The sequence below is a fragment of the Rhinopithecus bieti genome, unplaced genomic scaffold, assembly GCF_001698545.2.
Source record: "Rhinopithecus bieti isolate Rb0 unplaced genomic scaffold, ASM169854v2 scaffold_947, whole genome shotgun sequence".
In the NCBI taxonomy this organism is placed as follows: Eukaryota; Metazoa; Chordata; class Mammalia; order Primates; family Cercopithecidae; genus Rhinopithecus; species Rhinopithecus bieti.
This window is the reverse complement of record NW_016803664.1, coordinates 6,123,208-6,141,387: the sequence shown is the minus strand read 5'-3', so window position 1 is coordinate 6,141,387 and position 18,180 is coordinate 6,123,208. Positions and strand designations below refer to the sequence as shown.

At 43.9% G+C, this 18,180-nt stretch overlaps 1 protein-coding gene across 1 annotated transcript in view; it reads right to left on the bottom strand.

The window, feature by feature from the left end:
- Positions 1-18,180, bottom strand: part of PPTC7 (protein phosphatase targeting COQ7) — a 51,539-nt gene that overhangs the window by 19,298 nt on the left and 14,061 nt on the right. Inside the window, exon 2 of the mRNA XM_017847688.1 lies at positions 27-206. Within this exon, the coding sequence (XP_017703177.1) occupies positions 27-206 (180 nt within the window). The remainder of the gene's footprint in view (positions 1-26; positions 207-18,180) is intronic.

The following is an 18,180-nucleotide window of genomic DNA, read 5'->3' as shown; positions in this document are numbered from 1 at the left end:
GGAAAACACATAGGATATCCACTTACCGAGCAAAGGTACTTTATTTTGCAGCAACTCACAGTAGCTTGTGGTGAGAATTCCAATGGGATTACTAGGTACGAACCGTCCTTCTTTTACTAAACGTTCGCATGTCCGCATTAAAGTCCCTGAGAACTGAGACGGATCAACTCCATAGTCTCTCCAGCCTCCTACACCATCTGCGACCCCTGAAGAAAAAAAAAATTACATTAAAAGAACAATCTTACCAACTTCTCAGGAATTCTTACCTCTGTTTTCTCCTAACAGTTAATTTCACTACATGCTACTACATATATTTACTCCAAAGTTCATTATAAAAAGCACTCACGTTTAATGTATTCTACACTAACACTCCTAAGCCACATTCTCTACTTAGAATTTGGCCTTTCATATACTGATGAATAAACTTTTGAGCTACCACAGGGTGGCATTGCCTACCAGCCAAGAGTTCAATTTCAGCAGGATTAGCATCTGTGTATAGATGTATTTGTCATTAATACTTTGTTGTCTTTTATAAGAATGAAAACTGATTTTTAAACAAAGTGCTGATGCTAGTGATGATACAACTGAGGCAGAGCTGGAGATCACAAAGAACATCAAAAGCTGCAAACATTGGTCAATCACTGGGAAATAAAGAACAAAATTGAGAACATATCCCATCCCCTCTCCTTCTACCCTGTAGAGGGCGGTACTGTACAATACAATAGCCATTCCACACGTGGCTACTGCGCATCTGAAATGAGGGTAGCCCAACCTGAGATGTGCCCCTCTAAGTATAAAACACACAGTGGGCTGGGCGCGGTGGCTCACACCTGTAATCCCAGCACTTTGAGAGGCCAAGGAGGGCAAATCATGAGGTCAGGAGATTGAGACCATCCTGGCTAACTTGGTGAAAACCTGTCTCTACTAAAAATACGAAAAACTAGCCGGGCGTGGTGGCGGGCACCTAGTAGTCCCAGCTACTCGGGAGGCTGAGGCAGGAGAATGGCGTGAACTCGGGAAGCCAAGCTTGCCGTGAGCCAAGATTGCTCCACTTCACTCCAGCCTGGGCGACACAGCAAGACTCCGTCTCAAAAAAAAAAAACAAAAAACAAACAAACAAAAAAAAACACAGTGGATTTTGAAAACTTAACATGAAAAAAAGTATAATCTCTTTGGGAGGCCAAGGCAGGTAGATTGCCTGAGGTCAGGAGATCGAGATCAGCCTGACCAACATGGTGAAACCCCGTCTTTACTAAAAATACAAAAAATTAGCCACGTATGGTGGCAGGCACCTGTAATCCCAGCTACTTGGGAGGCTGAGGCTGGGGAATCGCTTGAACCCGGGAAGCAGAGGTTGCGATAAGCCGAGATTGCGCCATTGCATTCAAGCCTGGGCAACAAGAGTGAAATTCCGTCGCTCTGTCGCCAGGCTGGAGTGCAGTGGTGTGATCTCAGCTCAATGCAACCTCTCCGCCTCCCGGGTTCAAGGGATTCTCCTGCCTCAACCTCCCGATTAGCTGGGACTACAGGTGCATGCCACCACACCTGGCTAATTTTTTTGTATTTGTAGTAGAGAAGGGGTTTCACCGTGTTAACCAGGACGGTCTCATCTCCTGACCTCATCATTTGCTGCCTGCGGCCTCCCAAAGTGCTGGAATTACAGGTATGAGCCACCGCACCCGGCCCCCCAAGACCTGCTTGGACAACACAGTGAGTCCCTGACTCTACTAAAAATAAAAAAATTAGCCAGGCATAGTGGTGTGCACCTGCAGTCCCAGCTACTCAGGAAGCTGAGGTGGAAGGACTGCTTGAGGCCCCATGGTTGGGGCTACAGTGAGCCATGATTACACCACTGCACTCCACTAAAAATAAAAAAATTAGCCGGGCATAGTGGTGTGCACCTGTAGTCCCAGCTACTCAGGAGGCTGAGGCGGGAGGACTGCTTGAGGCCCCATGGTTGGGGCTACAGTGAGCCATGATTACACCACTGCACTCCAGCGTGGGTGGACCAGCAAGACCTGGCCTCAAAAAATGAAACAGAAAAAGAAAGAATATTTTGGATATAAAGCACCAAAGAGAATGCATTATCAAGACTGAGCTCACCTTTCTTTATTTACCTATTTTTTTTTTTTTGAGACAGAGTCTCGCTCTGTCACCCAGGCTGAAGGACAGTGGCATGATCTCAGCTCACGGCAACCTCTGCCTCCCAGGTTTAAGTGATTCTCCTGCTTCAGCCTCCCTAGCTGGGACTACAGGTGCTCAACACCACACCTGGCTTTTATTTGTAGGAGAGACAGGGTTTTGCCATGTTGGCCAGGCTGGTCTCAAACTCCTGACTTCAAGTGATCTGCCCACCTCAGCCTCCCAAAGTGCTGGGATTACAGGCATCAGCCACTGCATCCGGCCAAATGTCACCTTTTAAAAAATTAATTATTATTATTTTCACAGACAGTGGCTTGCTCTGTTGTCCAGGTTGGAGTGTAGTGTTAGGATCACAGCTCATTGCAGTCTTGAACTACCAGGCTTAAGTGATCCTCCTACCTCAGCCTCCTGAGTAGCAAGGACTACAGGGTCGTGCCACCACACCTAGCTAGTTTTTGTTTGTCTGGCAATACAGAGACAGGATCTCACTATATTGCCCAGGCTGGTTCTGAACTCCTGGGCTCAACTGATCCTCCTGCCTCAGCCTCCCAAAGTGCTGGGATTACAGGCGTAAGCCACCATGCCTGGCCTCTTTTTATTTTTAGTTAATATGAATACTAGGAAATTTAAAATTACATATGTGGCTTATATTATATTTCTACTGGACAGTACTAGTATAGAGCTTTTCATAGGCCCAAAGAGTTGCCGATGAGTTCAGAGTCTGATTAAAGCTCCTTTATCAAGAGGAAATTAGTGTTTAAGAAAGTCAATAAAATATCAAAGCCATCATACAATCTTCTACTCAAACTCTTGCAAAACACCAAGCTATTCTTTCCAACACTAAAACTAATTTCTATCTACTAAATTCAAAGACACTGAGAGAAAATGTCAAAAATATACATTATTAAGGCTTTAAATGGTCTTTCTGGAAGGATCCATAAGACATATTAGCAATGGTTGCTTTAGAAATAAGGAACTGGAAAGGCCAGGCGCGGTGGCTCAAGCCTGTAATCCCAGCACTTTGGGAGGCCGAGACGGGCGGATCACAAGGTCAGGAGATCGAGACCATCCTGGCTAACATGGTGAAACCCCGTCTCTACTAAAAATACAAAAACTAGCCGGGCGAAGTGGCGGGCGCCTGTAGTCCCAGCTACTCGGGAGGCTGAGGCAGGAGAATGGCGTGAACCCGGGAGGCAGAGCTTGCAGTGAGCTGAGATCCGGCCACTGCACTCCTGCCCGGGCGACAGAGCGAGACTCCATCTCAAAAAAAAAAAAAAATAAGGAACTGAAAATGATCCATGAACAAAATGGGAATTTTTGCCTTTTACTTCATACTATTCTGTATTGTTTTAATTTTATTTTTATCATGAGCATGTATCACATGATTTTTTAAAACAGGGATTGTATAATTTTTAAAACTTTCTGAGCATGAAACTTCCTTCCCATATACACATTTACGTGTACATTCAACTTTAAGAATGTATTTGGTACAAAAGTAGCAGAGTGCCTATATATACATCCCTGAAAAAAGGGCTTAACATGAATTGGACACGTGAGACTATTTCTCTGGGGATGGTAGTTATCAAAAAGAAAGGGAACACACTGAAAAAGTAAGAGGAAACAGAATTGGAAGACATAAAGAAGGCGACAAATAGTTTATCACCATTGGGACAGCAACTTTCCCCAACTATGTGACCAACCAATAAGCCAAATTTCACGATGGGGCAATTCCAAACTAGCTAATTAAAGTAATAAAAAGTCTGGGATTGGTTTCAAAATATTTAAGGGGTTGAAGCAGGAGTGATAGAAGCACAGATGAAACAAGACTGGCCATGAATAGAAGCTGAATAAGAAGTACACCCATTTCTCTACTTTGATATATATTTGAAATTTCCATAACACAACATTTAAATAATAACGATAACAAGTTTACAAAGAAAAAAGACCCTTTTGCCTGCTGTGTGGAGAGCAAGAGTGGAAGGAGGAGATTAAGTAAGAGATCCATTTCATAGTCCACTTTCATATTCCACTCGCAATCTGCTGGCAGTGTGGTTAGAGGTGTGCAGACATTTGGGATCCATGAAACAGAACACGTGGATTGAGGGGTGAGGCTGAGGGAAAGAGAAGCAGCCGGGCTAACTAGGAATCTATCTTACAAGGAACAGCACATTTCACTCTGTTTTTCAAGGAGTTGTGAGGAGATTTGGGAAACTTTTTATATTAAGAGAATTTAAGATCATTTAAATAGGAACTTCTTTGGAGAAATTCTTATTTTACTAGGAGTAAGATTTCACAATTTAAAACACAACAATTTATGTTAAAATACAGAATATAACTATAAGCCTTGCAACACTATCTGATGAATCATTCATTCTTTCCAAACTACTGCCTGCTTCAGGGAAGAATTTCTTCTTAACTAGTCTCTGGTACAACTTCAATTAACTTTAACTACAAACTGGTTTAATCTGCAAATGCCCTTCACAAGAAAACTATTAAAATCTAAGATAACGTTTAGAGTTGATCCTCGATCCTCACACTCACTAAATAATCTGTCAGCAGGTTGAGTCTGACCTGACACAGCCCTTCAACATTAATCAGATTTCTCCCAGAATAGAGCGCAACCTTTCGGGCACCTGTTTGCTTTTTCACACAGGCAAAGGATGCCGAGCAAAACACCACTGACCAAATCTCTTTAGGGGAGACAGAAATTCAAAAAGCATATAAACTCTTCAATAAAGCTGTAGGGAAAAAAGCCTTAATACAGTACATATATATATAACTAAGTTATATGAGGGGAAGAGTTGTATTTGGGATAAGAATCAGACTAAAACTAGAATAACCTACTACATGTATATATGAAACCTAATTTTATTCATATTAGGTGGTTGTTTCTACACAGAAATTAATGTCCTCTATTGCATAAGCAAAAGCTTCAGACTGCAAAGAGCAAGAACACACTTTAAACAGTGGAACTAATACAGATATAAAGGGAAATTTCATTCAGAATACATTTCAAAGGTAAAGAAAACTAATTGTTAAAGGAGAAATTGCTTAAGATCCCAAAGATGTCAGGAATACAACTATCAAACAGCAAAGGATAAGAATAAGAATACCCTAAGAGCAAATGCAGGCCACACGTGGACCACCATATTGTGCACACTGAGCTAGGAAATAAGGGGGCTGAGAGAAGGCCAGTCTCTGAGAAGCTCCCCTGCTAGTGGGGAGTTAGACTTTTCACAGAGAAATCAGACAAATGGCTCCCATAAACGCTGCTGCGGGATGGTCAACAGCCAGTGGTCAGTGCTTATGGACACGACGAGAATGGAGCACCTCAAGAACAGTGCCAGCCTGCTCTGAAAGTGGCATTCGGATAGTCCCTGGCGGGGGTCAGCCAGATTTCCGTGGCAGGGAAGGATAACAAGAAGAAAAGAAAGGCAGACAACTAGACACTGGGGCTTGGGTGAGCAGGGAGAAGCTGAAAAATGCAGAGCAGCAGCGAAAGTTGTAGAAAATCAAGAATGCCAGTTCAAGATTTCTTAAAGTTCTTTATGCTACTGACCTGTGCTGTCTAACATGGGAGCCACTAGCCACGTGTGGCTATTGAGTCTAAAATGTCACTTGTTTGGATTGAGAAGTGCTTACTATTAAGTGTAAAATACATTCTGGATTCCAAAACTTAGTACCAACAAAAGAAAACTAAAATGACTTAGTAATAGTTTTGTTTTCTTTTAAGAGATGGGGTCTCACTCTAGCCCAGGCTGGAGTGGTGACCTGATCATAGCTCACTGCAGTCTTGAACTCCTGGGCTCAAGTGTTCCTCCCACCTCAGCCTCCTTAGTAGCTGGGATTACAGACACACCCCGACACATATAGCATTTTTTTTTTTTTAAGTTTTGTAGAAACAAGGTCTCACTATGTTGCCCAAACTTCTGGGCTCAAGCAATCTCACACCTTGGCCTCTCAAAGTGCTGAGATTATGGGCATGAGCCACTGCATCTGGCCAAGTTTAATATATATATATTAGGCATAGTTAAGAGGTTAACGGCCGGGCGCAGTGGCTCAAGCCTGTAATCCCAGCACTTTGGGAGGCTGAGAAGGGCGGATCACGAGGTCAGGAGATCGAGACCATCCTGGCTAACACGGTGAAACCCCGTCTCTACTAAAAAATACAAAAAACTAGCCGGGCGATGTGGCGGGTGTCTGTAGTCCCAGCTACTCGGGAGGCTGAGGCAGGAGAATGGTGTAAACCCAGGAGGCGGAGCTTGCAGTGAGCTGAGATCCGGCCACTGCACTCCACCCTAGGCGACAGAGCGAGACTCCGTCTCAAAAAAAAAAAAAAAAAAAGAGGTTAACAATGATAATAAAATAGAACAATTATAACAATATACTATAATAAATGTTGTGTGAATGTGGTCTCTATTATTGTTACGTAATGTGGGTGTATTAGTTCATTCTCATGCTGCTATGAAGAAATACCTGAGACTAGGTAATTTATAAAGGAAGGAGGTTTAATTGATTCGTAGTTCTGCATGGCTGGAGAGGCCTCAGGAAACTTACAATCATGGCAGAAGGGGAAGCAAACACATCCTTCTTCACATGGCAGCAGGAGAGAGAAGTGCTGAGCAAAAGGGGAAAAGCCCCTTATAAAACCATCAGATCTTATGAGAACTCACTATCACAACAGTAGCATGGGGGTTTATGGGGATTATTATGGGAACTACAATCCAAGATGAAATCTGAGTGAGGACAATGCCAAAACACATCAATGGGTAACTGAAACCTCAAATAAGGGGGAACTACTGTTTCTGGATTTGGGGAATGAGAAAGTATTGATTAGATTATTCTATAGTTGGCAAGGGCGTGTAAATGCCTTTAAAAGACATTTAATTCTGTCTTGGGTATGTCGAACTTCAAGTGCCAGCAGGGCATCTTTGTGGAAGTGTTGTGTATAAAGTGAGGAACTATGAGTTTGCGGCTGGCAAGGCAAGTTGGGGCCAGAAAATCTGAGAATTGATACCTTAGTGGTGAATGAGACGCTCAGGTAGGGTATCCAGTTTGTCAGAATGATATAATCTCTATGGAGGCAGAGAGAAGTGAAACTAAAAAGTAGGCTGAATTAATAACTAGAAAGGCCTTGAATGCCAAGATAAAGAGGTTGCACCGAATATAGAAGCTATTTCCTTTAATTCACTGTAATCATCTTATGTCTCCATTAATAACATTCCGTGAGCACACATCTAGCTTAAGTGTTTCCTTTGACCCAAAATCCAATTAAAATCACTATTAGATTACGATAATGGTTACATATCAGAAATAGCTGAGCAAAAGACTGAGAAGAGACACAGAAAAATCCTTTAGTGCGTTTTTTTGTTTCTTTGTTTATGTTTTTTCAGATGGAGTCTCGCTCTGTCGCCCAGGCTGGAGTGCAGTGGTGTGATCTTGGCTCACTGTAACCTCCGCCTCCTGGGTTCAAGTGATTCTCCTGCCTCAGCCTCCCCAGTAGCTGGGACTACAGGCACACACCACCACGCTCGGCTAATTTTTTGTATTTTTAGTAGAGACGGGGTTTCACCGTGTTGGCCAGGATGTTCTCGAACTCCTGACCTTGTGATCCGCCCACCTCGGCCTCCCAAAGTGCTGGGATTACAGGCGTGAACCACCGTGCCCAACCTAGTTTTATCTTTTCAATGGAAATGTCAGTTTTATGAAGCAAAATGAGCAATTAGAAAATAGTTATAGTATTTATGTTTCTACAAAGTATTTTATTAGGTTTTCCACAGACTGATTTTTTTTCCCTTTTTCTTTTTTTTTTTGAGACGGCGTCTCGCTCTGTCGCCCCGGCTGGAGTGTAGTGGCCGGAACTCAGCTCACTGCAAGCTCCGCCTCCCGGGTTTACGCCATTCTCCTGCCTCAGCCTCCCGAGTAGCTGGGACTACAGGCGCCTGCCACCTTGCCCGGCTAGTTTTTTGTATTTTTTAGTAAAGATGGGGTTTCACCGGGTTAGCCAGGATGGTCTTGATCTCCTGACCTTGTGATGCGCCCGTCTCGGCCTCCCAAAGTGCTGGGATTACAGGCTTGAGCCACTGCGCCCAGCCCCTTTTTCTTTTTTTAACAGCATCCTGCTCTGTCACCCAGGCTGGAGTGCAGTGGTGCAAACACAGCTCACTGTAACTTCGAACTCCTGGGCTCAAGGGATCCTCCCACTTCAGCCTCCAGAGTACCTATGACTACAGGAATGCACCACCACACACAACTCATTTTTTTTTTTTTTAATTTTTTGTAGAGATGCGGTCTCATTATGTTGCCCAGGCTGGTCTCAAACTCCTGGGCTCAAGTGATCCTCCTGCCTCAGTCTCCCAAAGTGCTGGGATTACAAGCACAAGTCATCATGCCTGGTCTCACAGACTGATTTTCTACGGTTAAGAGTTAAAAAGGGGAGCAGAAAGAGTAGTTCTGGGTGCCTGCCATCATTAAGTGTTTATAAGAAGAAAAAACATTTTTTTTTTTTTTAAAGAAATGGGGTCTCGGGCCCAGCATGGTGGTTCACGCCTGTAATCCCAGCACTTTGGGAGGCGGGGGTGGGCAGATCACTTGAGGTCACGAGTTCAAGACCAGCCTGTCCAACACGATGAAACCCCGTCTCTACTAAAAATACAACAATTAGCTGGGCGTGGTGGTGCGTGCCTGTAATCCCAGCTTTTTGGGATGCTGAGGCAGGAGAATCACTTGAAGGAGGTGGAGGTTGCAGTGGGCCAAGATTGCATCACTGTACTCCAGCCTGGGCGACAGAGCAAGCTGCCACCTCAGGAAAAAAAAAAAAAGAAATGGGATCTCACTCTGTCACCCAGACTGGAATGCAGTGGCGCAGTAATACCTCACTGCGGCCTCGAACTCCTGAACTCAAGAGATTCTCCCATTTCAGCCTCCCGAATATCTGAGACTACAAGCATGTGCCACCATTCCCAGCTATTTATTTTTTGTAGGGATGGGTCCTCGCCATGTTGCCCAGGGTGGTCTTGAACTCCTAGGCTCAAGTGATCCTCCTGCTTCGGCCTCCCAAAATGCTAGAATTACAGGAATGGGCCACTGAGCCCAGCCAAGAAGAAAATTTTAAGCAATTTTCATTTTTCTAATTAACACGTTTTTGTCTTTGCCAAAATTGTATAACCATGCAAAATGGTAGTTATGACCAGGAGTGGTAGCTCATACCTGTAATCCCAGCATATTGGGAGGCTGAGGTAGGAGGATTGTTTGAGCTAAGGAGTTCGAGACCAGCCTGGGCAACAAAGCAAAACCTGTCTCTACAAAAACATTTAAAAATCAGCCAGGGATGGTGGCACACACCTGAAGTTAGTTCCAGCTAAACAGGAGGCTGAGGGTGGGAGGATTGCTCGAGTCCAGGAGGTCAATGGTGCAATGAGCTGTGATCACTGCGATCATACTACCCGCACTTCAGCCTCAGCGACAGAGCGAGACTGTCTCAAAAAAAAAAAAAAGGTAGTTATAACCAAATGATAGCTATCTTAAAAATCCTATCTTCCCAATTACACAGTCGCCTAACTGTGTAATTGCAAAAGGCTCACTGTAAGAAAGACTTCTGAACTAGTCAAAATCAGCAAGAGCCTCTCCAGCACTGTCCTCCATTATCAGCCATCAGCATGATGTTGCAATTATTTTAAACCCTTCCTACTGCACTCATCTTCAGACTGACATGCAGTTACCTACAAAGTAAACGTTTTCTAGAAGAAAGTGATGCCTAGAGAATAAATGCTAAATTTCAATTTTAATATAAGCATCAATGAAGAACAACAATTTGATTTTGTTCACAAATATATTTAATGTACACTCTGGCAGAATTTCAAATATTAAGTAGTACCCAAAGTTAACAGCTTTATTCCTTGCATCTTTCTTTCTTTTTTTTTTTTTTTTTGAGGCGGAGTCTTGCTCTGTCGCCCAGGCTGGAGTGCCGTGGCCGGATCTCAGCTCACTGCAAGCTCCGCCTCCCGGATTTACGCCATTCTCCTGCCTCAGCCTCCCGAGTAGCTGGGACTACAGGCGCCCGCCACCTCGCCCGGCTGGTTTTGTATTTTAGTAGAGACGGGGTTTCACCGTGTTAGCCAGGATGGTCTCGATCTCCTGACCTCGTGATCCACCTGTCTCGGCCTCCCAAAGTGCTGGGATTACAGGCTTGAGCCACCGCGCCCGGCCATTCCTTGCATCTTTCATGATCTCAAGCCATCTTACATCAAGCCTCGCATTCCAAAGCAGCATACTGGCTCTACATGGATTGTCTTTCCATCAGTGAAACACATTTCCTGCCTACTAGGATGGGTACTTGATAGTGAATTGAAACTCTAGAGGAGAAACTGAGTAAGAATCTCGCAGGATCACAAGCATTGAATAATAGAAGTATCAGGAGACCCTCTGTACTCTGAGGAATAAGGGTATCTGCTTTTACGCTTTCTGCAGTAAGGGGCCATCTAATGAGAAAGGGGGCTAAGCAGTATTTATTGCAGTATGACAGCCATCTTATTTTCAGATGCTGAGACTTTTCAAAGACTATAGTGTTCTCAGAGCCAACCTCATTTGTCTAAAGACATCACAGCATGAAGCACTATAATGAGATCAGAGTAGAAAGTCAATTTCCTATCCAATGGAACAGATCACATTTATATCAACATTTCTTTTTCTTTTCTTTCTTTCTTCTTTGAGATGGAGTCTCACTCTGTGGCCCAGGCTGGAGGGCAGTGGTGCAATCACAGCTCACTGCAACCTCCGCCTCCCAGGTTCAAGCGACTCTCCTGCCTCAGCCTCCCCAGTAGCTGGTATTATAGGCACCCACCACCTTGCTTGGCCAATTTTTGTATTTGTATACGGACATGGGGTTTGCCATGTTGGCCAGGCTGGTCTCAAACTCCTGACCTCAAGTGATTCCCCCAGACACAGCCTTGGGCTCCCAAAGTGCTGGGATTACAGGCGTCAACTACTGCATCCAGCCTATATCAACATTTCTTAAACCTCAACTATTTGGGCACTTAAGAACGTTCCCAACGGGAAGCAGTGGCTCATGCCTGTAATCCCAGCACTGTGGGAGGCTGAGGCGGGCGGATCATTTGAGCTCAGGAGTTCGAGAGCAACCTAAGCAACATGGTAAAACCTCCGTCTCTACTAAAAAGACAAAAAATTAGCCAGGTATGGTGGCCAACACGCCTGTGGTCCGAGTTGCTTGGGGGACAGGGGCAGAAGGATCACTTGAGTCTGGGAGCTGTGATTGTGCCACTGTACTCGAGCCTGGGTAACACAGCAAGACCCACCTCAAAAAAAACCCCAACAAAACAAAAAACAAAAAACACTCCCCTGTGATTCAGGACTGTGAAATATACCTGCAAATAATTATCCCAAAGGGAGAGTCGCTTGATCCCAGGAGGTTGAAGTTGCAGTGAGCTATCACTATGCCACTGCAATCCAGCCTGGGTGAAAGAGCGAGACACTGTCTCTATTTTAAAAATAAAATAAATTGGCCGGGTGTGGTGGCTCACACCTGTAATCCCAGCACTTTGGGAGGCTGAGGCAGGCAGATCATCTAACGTCGGGAGTTCGAGACCAGCCTGACCAACATAGTGAAACCCTGTCTCTACTAAAAATACAAAAATTAGCTAGGCGTGGTGGCGCATGCCTGTAATCCCAGCTACTCAGGAGGCTGAGGCAGGAGAATCACTAGAACCCAGGAGGCAGAGGTTCCAGTGAGCCGAGATTGCACCATTGCATTCCAGCTTGGGCAACAAAAGCGAAACTCCATCTCAAAAATTAAAAAAAAAAAAAAAGAAAAAAAGAAAAAAATTAGCCTGGCCTGGTGGCGCATGCCTGTAGTCCCAACTACTCAGAAGGCTGAGGCAGGAGAATCATTTGAACCCAGGAGGCGGAGGTTGCACAGGGAGCCGAGATCGTACCACAACACTCCAGCCTGGGCAACAGATTGAGACTCCGTCTCAAAAAAAAAAAAATCCAAAATGAATGAAAAGCAGGATTACTGAAAAACTATATTCAACAAATATATTCTGTCAAGTTATACATAAAAATGCCATTTGCTTTTTGACTAATAACAGTCCTTTCAGTTCTATGGAAGTAAAATTATATAGATTATGCTGCACTTCCTGTTTTAACAAGCAAGTGAAATACTCCCTTTGCAAGAAGTTTCTGGCCCAGTGCAGTGGCTCACACCTATAATCCCAGCACTTTGGGAGGCTGAGGTGAGCAGATCACTTGAGGTCAGGAGTTTGAGACCAGCCTGGCCAACATGGTGAAACTTCATCTCTACTAAAAATATAAAAATGAACCAGGCATGGTGGCGCACGCCTATAATACCAGCTAGTTGGGTAACTGAGGCAGGAGAATCACTTGAACTCAGGAAGCAGAGGTTGCAGTGAGCTGTGATTGAGCCACTGCACTCCAGCCTGGGTGACAGAGCAAGACTCTGTCTCAAAAAAGAAAAAAGAAAAGGAAAAACAAAAGAAGAAAGATGTTTCTGGCCAGGCGCAGTGGCTCATGCCTATAATCCCAGCACTTTGGGAGGTCGAGGTGGGTGGATCACCAGAGGCCAGGAGTTCGAGACCAGCCTGGTCAACGTGGCAAAACCCTGTCTCTACTAAAAATACAAAAATTAGCTGGGCTTGGTAGTGGGCACCTGTAGTCTCAGCTACTTGGGAGGCTGAGACAGAACTGCCTGGACCCGGGAGGCAGAGACTGCAGTGAGCACAGATTGCGCCATTGCACTCCAGCCTGGGCGACAGGGTGAGTGAGACTACATCTCAAAAAAAAAAAAAAAAAAAAAAGACGAAAAAAGAAGTTTCCATTCCACATTAATCACAATGAAATCTGTGTCTTTTGATTCTCCAGAGATCAAGACTATGTCAAGAATAAGATCTCTAAGCAGAAGTAAATTCAAAAGTGAAGGTAATGAAGCTCAAAGGATGGAAAGAAAGGTTCAACTCTGTAATAAAATGTGTGAAAATGGCCGCATGAGGTGGCTTACGCCTGTAATCCCAGCTCTTTGGGAGGCTGAGGCAGGTGGATCAACCTGAGGTCAGGAGTTCGAGACCAGCCTGGCCAACATGGTGAAACCCCATTTCTACTAAAAATCAAAATTAGCCATGCATGGTAGTACATGCCTGTAATCCCAGGTACTCAGGAGACTGAGGCAGTAGAATCGCTTGAACCTGGGAGGCGGAGGTTGGGGTAAGCCAAGATTGCGCCATTGCACTCCAGTCTAGGCAGCAAGAGCAAAACTCCATCTCAAAAAAAAAAAAAGTGTGAAAATAGAAACTACAGGCAAAACTCAAATAACAAAATCAAAGCTGGAATAAGTGGTTCATTTTGTGTTTGAGAATTCCAAACAAAATAGCTATTCCTTGCTAGCTTAGTAAATATGAGACTACTTAAGAATTAATCAAATTAATGAGCCTCCACATACACTTACACCTATGTCTAGACTACTTCATTACCTAGAGAAGATAATTTCCAGACTATTCTGGGCAGCTGCCTTGTCTTAAAAAGCAGTGAAAGGCGCTGACATGAGGATTAGGAAACAACTGTGTGAAGGCAAAGAAACTTAAGGTCAACCTTTTAAAAGTAAAAATGCTCTTCCTTTAACTTCAATAATTCTGTGTAAATACCAAACACTGAATGCGGAATTATCTATTCCGGTTCAACTGTGGCTTGGGGAACTTGTGCAACTTACAGACTTGGTATGAATCACTGGCCTGCCTTCCACAAGCTGCAGAGTTGAAGGTTAAGTCACTGAAAAGGTCACTTCACTTCTTTCTGGCCTGCAACAGTATCTTCCTCAAATGCCAAATGCTGTTAGCAATGCTTTCTGGACAGGAGGAAGCAACAAACAAATCATCTGGGAGGTCATACTTATTGTAAATTATGAACGGCAGAGGCAGGGCACTAAGTATGTTACAGAATTAAGAGCCTCTATTAAAGCTGTGGCTTCAGTTTGTTTTCAGGTGTTAGAAAATGTCACATAATACCAAATAATTCAAAAATTAAGTAAGGAAGTAACAAGCAATTAAAGGTGAGCTATCTGATATGTGCCTACTTGCACTGGCCCTTTAGGCCGGGGAGAAGATTTTCCTTCTGCTTATAATTTACAAGATTAGATCTAGAATTCTTGTCAACCTGTTATTTATGACAAGCCATAAATCCTTGACCTAACCCCAAAGAAGATACTATTTACCCACCGCTTTCTTCACCCTCTATGAAAATAAGGGCTGGCCTTGACTAAAATAGGCACCCTCTGGGAGAGGTCTATAGTCACATGCGGCCTGGCACAAATGTAACTTTTTTTTCCCCTTTAAATGAGAACATCATTCTTTGAATAGCCTGCCAAGTGGAGAGCTGTCTCTTAACTTCTGAACACTAATTTTGTATACACACACACATACACACACACATATATATATATTTTTTTTTGAGACAGAGTTTCGCTTTTGTCGTCCAGGATGGAGTGCAATGGCGCAATCTCAGCTCACTGCAACCTCCACCTCCCGGGTTTAGGAGATTCTCCTGCCTCAGCCTCCTGAGTAGCTGGGATTACAGGCATCCATCACCATGCCCGTCTAATTTTTTGTATTTTTAGCAGAGATGGGGTTTCACCATCTTGGCCAGGCTGGTCTTGAACTCCTGACCTCGTGATCCATCCACCTTGGCCTCTCAAAGTGCTGGGATTACAGGCATGAGCCACCGCGCCTGGCCCATACTTTCCAATTTTTTAGCAATGAGTAATGTTAGTTTTATGGGAAGGATGACAAGAACTATTTATGTAAATCAGGTAAAAACTACATTCTATACTTACATTTAATATTAAAACTATCCAACACATTTTATTGGATATTTACTGTATGCAAGACACTATGGTGAAAGGGAGCTAAAGGGATTTATATGTAATAAAATGGTGAAAGGGAGCTAAAGGGATTTATATGTAATAAAATATTTCCTGCATATGGGAACTGAAAATCAAGTGATGATTTTGTCTGGGGAGGACAGTTTAGGGAGATTCAAGATATATGACTACAATAAAGCAAAATATGCACCAATAAAAACAAAAGCGGCCGGGCGCGGTGGCTCAAGCCTGTAATCCCAGCACTTTGGGAGGCCGAGACGGGTGCATCACAAGGTCAGGAGATCGAGACCATCCTGGCTAACACGGTGAAACCCCGTCTCTACTAAAAAATACAAAAAATTAGCCGGGCGAGATGGCAGGCGCCTGTAGTCCCAGCTACTTGGGAGGCTGAGGCAGGAGAATGGCGTAAACCTGGGAGGCGGAGCTTGCAATGAGCCGAGATCGCGCCACTGCACTCCAGCCTGGGCGACAGAGCCAGACTCCGTCTCAAAAAAAAAAAAAAAAAAAAAAAAAAAAAAAAAAAAAAAAAGCAAAGAAGGTCAGATTATGCGTAGCTGAAGGAATCAAAAGGATTCATGAACAAGTGTCTGAAATGAGCCTTGAAGGATAAAAGAAAACATGAGTTGTAGGAGAGGTTGACGAGACAGGCATTTTGAGCAACTCCCTAGGATTCTGACTTACAGGAATAAAGTACAAGTCATAGTAGGTAAGAGTTCTAAGAGCAGGGAAACTTGACCTCCAGGTCTATTACACTCATGCCAGGAACCTCTCACCATTAATCAGCGCAAACAATGCAGTACAGAGCTTATGGCATTTAGGAGGTCCCAGGAAAGGCTGGCCTGAGGCTACCAAACTCAACAAGGCTTGTGAAGCTTTTGTTTTAACTAATGGTTAACAGTTGAGCAAAACCCCTTAATTAAAACAAAAGTAATAGCTAATAACTAAGTAAAATTCACCATCAGCCAAAATCACCTCCCTAAAAGAAAGTCTAAAATGATAATTTCTTTTTTTTTTTTTTTTTTTTTGAGATGGAGTCTCGCTCTGTGGCCCAGGCTGGAATGCAGTGACTGGATCTCAGCTCACTGCAAGCTCCGCCTCCTGGGTTTACTCCATTCTCCTGCCTCAGCCTCCCGAGTAGCTGGGACTACAGGCACCCACCACCTCGCCCGGCTAGTTTTTTGTATTTTTTAGTAGAGACGGGGTTTCATCGGGTTAGCCAGGATGAGTCTCGATCTCCTGACCTCGTGATCTGCCCGCCTCGGCCTCCCAAAGTGCTGGGATTACAGGTTTGAGCCACTGCGCCCGGCCTAAAATGATAATTTCTAACTGGAAAGGCAATGTGGGATACTGAGCAAGGACACAGGCTCTGGAGGCAGATCTGGGTTCAAACTCCAGCCCCAGAACAAGATGTGCTAAGCGTGGCCTTGAGCAGCTCTCTGAGCTTCAGTAGTTTCACCTGTGAATGGAGCTGTATCCTAGATTTCACAGGGCCGGTGTGAGGAACGAGGATAACCTGTTCAGAACACCTGCCAATGCTCCGCTCACAGCCAACATTCAGCAAGTGACAGTTATGCCTATCTTTAAGAAAGGCCAGTGAGCAGCAAACAGACCAGCCTAGACTGCAGCAATCAGAAAACAGTCTTTGGCCCATGTTTGTAGGCTGCCAGCTCTACAAACACTAGTCTGTGGTCACAACCAAAAGACAATGCCCACTCAGAGACAATGCATAAAAGATTAGTCCATTCAGCTCTTTCAGTCACACATCCACCACCATTCAATATTCCATTAAACATTCAACAGTAACATTTTCAAGTACTAAGAAATAAACGTATATTTGTCTCCAAAAATAACAAGCAAAAAAGGATTTACCTGCACTTTGAAAAGAATATTTTCCCCAGAAGGACTCTGAAGTAACCTTATTTAGCAAATATTTATTCAGAGCCTGCCGCCTCCTCTGTGTCAGGATTCCAACTCAAAGATTTCTCATTTTACATGGGAAATCCTAAAACTATGAGGAATACATACATGGGCCTAACCATTTTCTTTGTCACTACAATAATACCAGTGCCTTTATAGCGATTTTCCCTTCTCTCTTCTTCCTCTGTATATTGTGAGACCCCAGAGGGCTGAGTCTCACACCGCTAACCGTCGTTTCATCCCCACTGGCTGGCCTATTACCTGGCCCAATGATTCCCCACCCTTGCTGCACACTGAGATTACCTATGGAACCCCAGCCCTACTCCCTGAGTTGGTGTGGCCAGGGTGGGCCTAGGCCTCTCAGCACAGGTTATTCTAACGAGAATTAGCAGTCCAGCTGGATGGAAGCATTCCACAAGCCTGATGGTTCTGCTTGTAAATTGCTTCTTATACCAAACAATCCCATTTTGTGTTCCCAAACTTGATCCTTCCTTTTTGTATTTCCCACCCTAATTAATGGCAGCCCAGTTACCCATACTTCTAGGCTTAGAAACCTTAAGGCATCTTCCAAGTGGAAAACCTCTAAATCAATTTGCACTCCTCTTTCTCTTTCATCCGCTGACCAATTATCACCAAGTCTACAATGAGTCTGAAGCTCTACTACTTCTCACTGCCCTAGGTAAAGCCCTTTCTAGCTCAGACTATTTCAGTAGCTTCGTAACTGGTCTTTTGCCTTCAGTTCTCCCATTACACCCTCTGTATCGATTTGTTTTTTTACAACATCGCAATGTCCATGTTACTTCTCTAGTCAAATACCTTCCATGTATATATATTTATTTGCTTGTATATGTAAAATATTCTTTAGGAGGATACACAGAAACTAACAACTCTGGTTGCCTCTTGAGAGGACTTTGTAGCTTGGAGACAAGGGTGGTGAGACTTCACTGTGCACTCTTTTGAATTCTGAACACCTTTTAAATTCTCTACCATTTGAATGTGCTGCCTCTTCAAAAGCAAAGACCTCTTCTATAGCTTCCTCCCCACCTACCCCCCAAAAAACAAACAAAACCAAACAAAAGAAACCACCCAATTCCTTAACATGACAATTTAGTCTCAGTCTATTTTCTAACACCAATTCTCAACACTGCCCCCTATGCCAACCCTACCAGCCATGAAACAGCTACAGTTTTGGGGATCTACTTTGCCTTTGCTGAGCC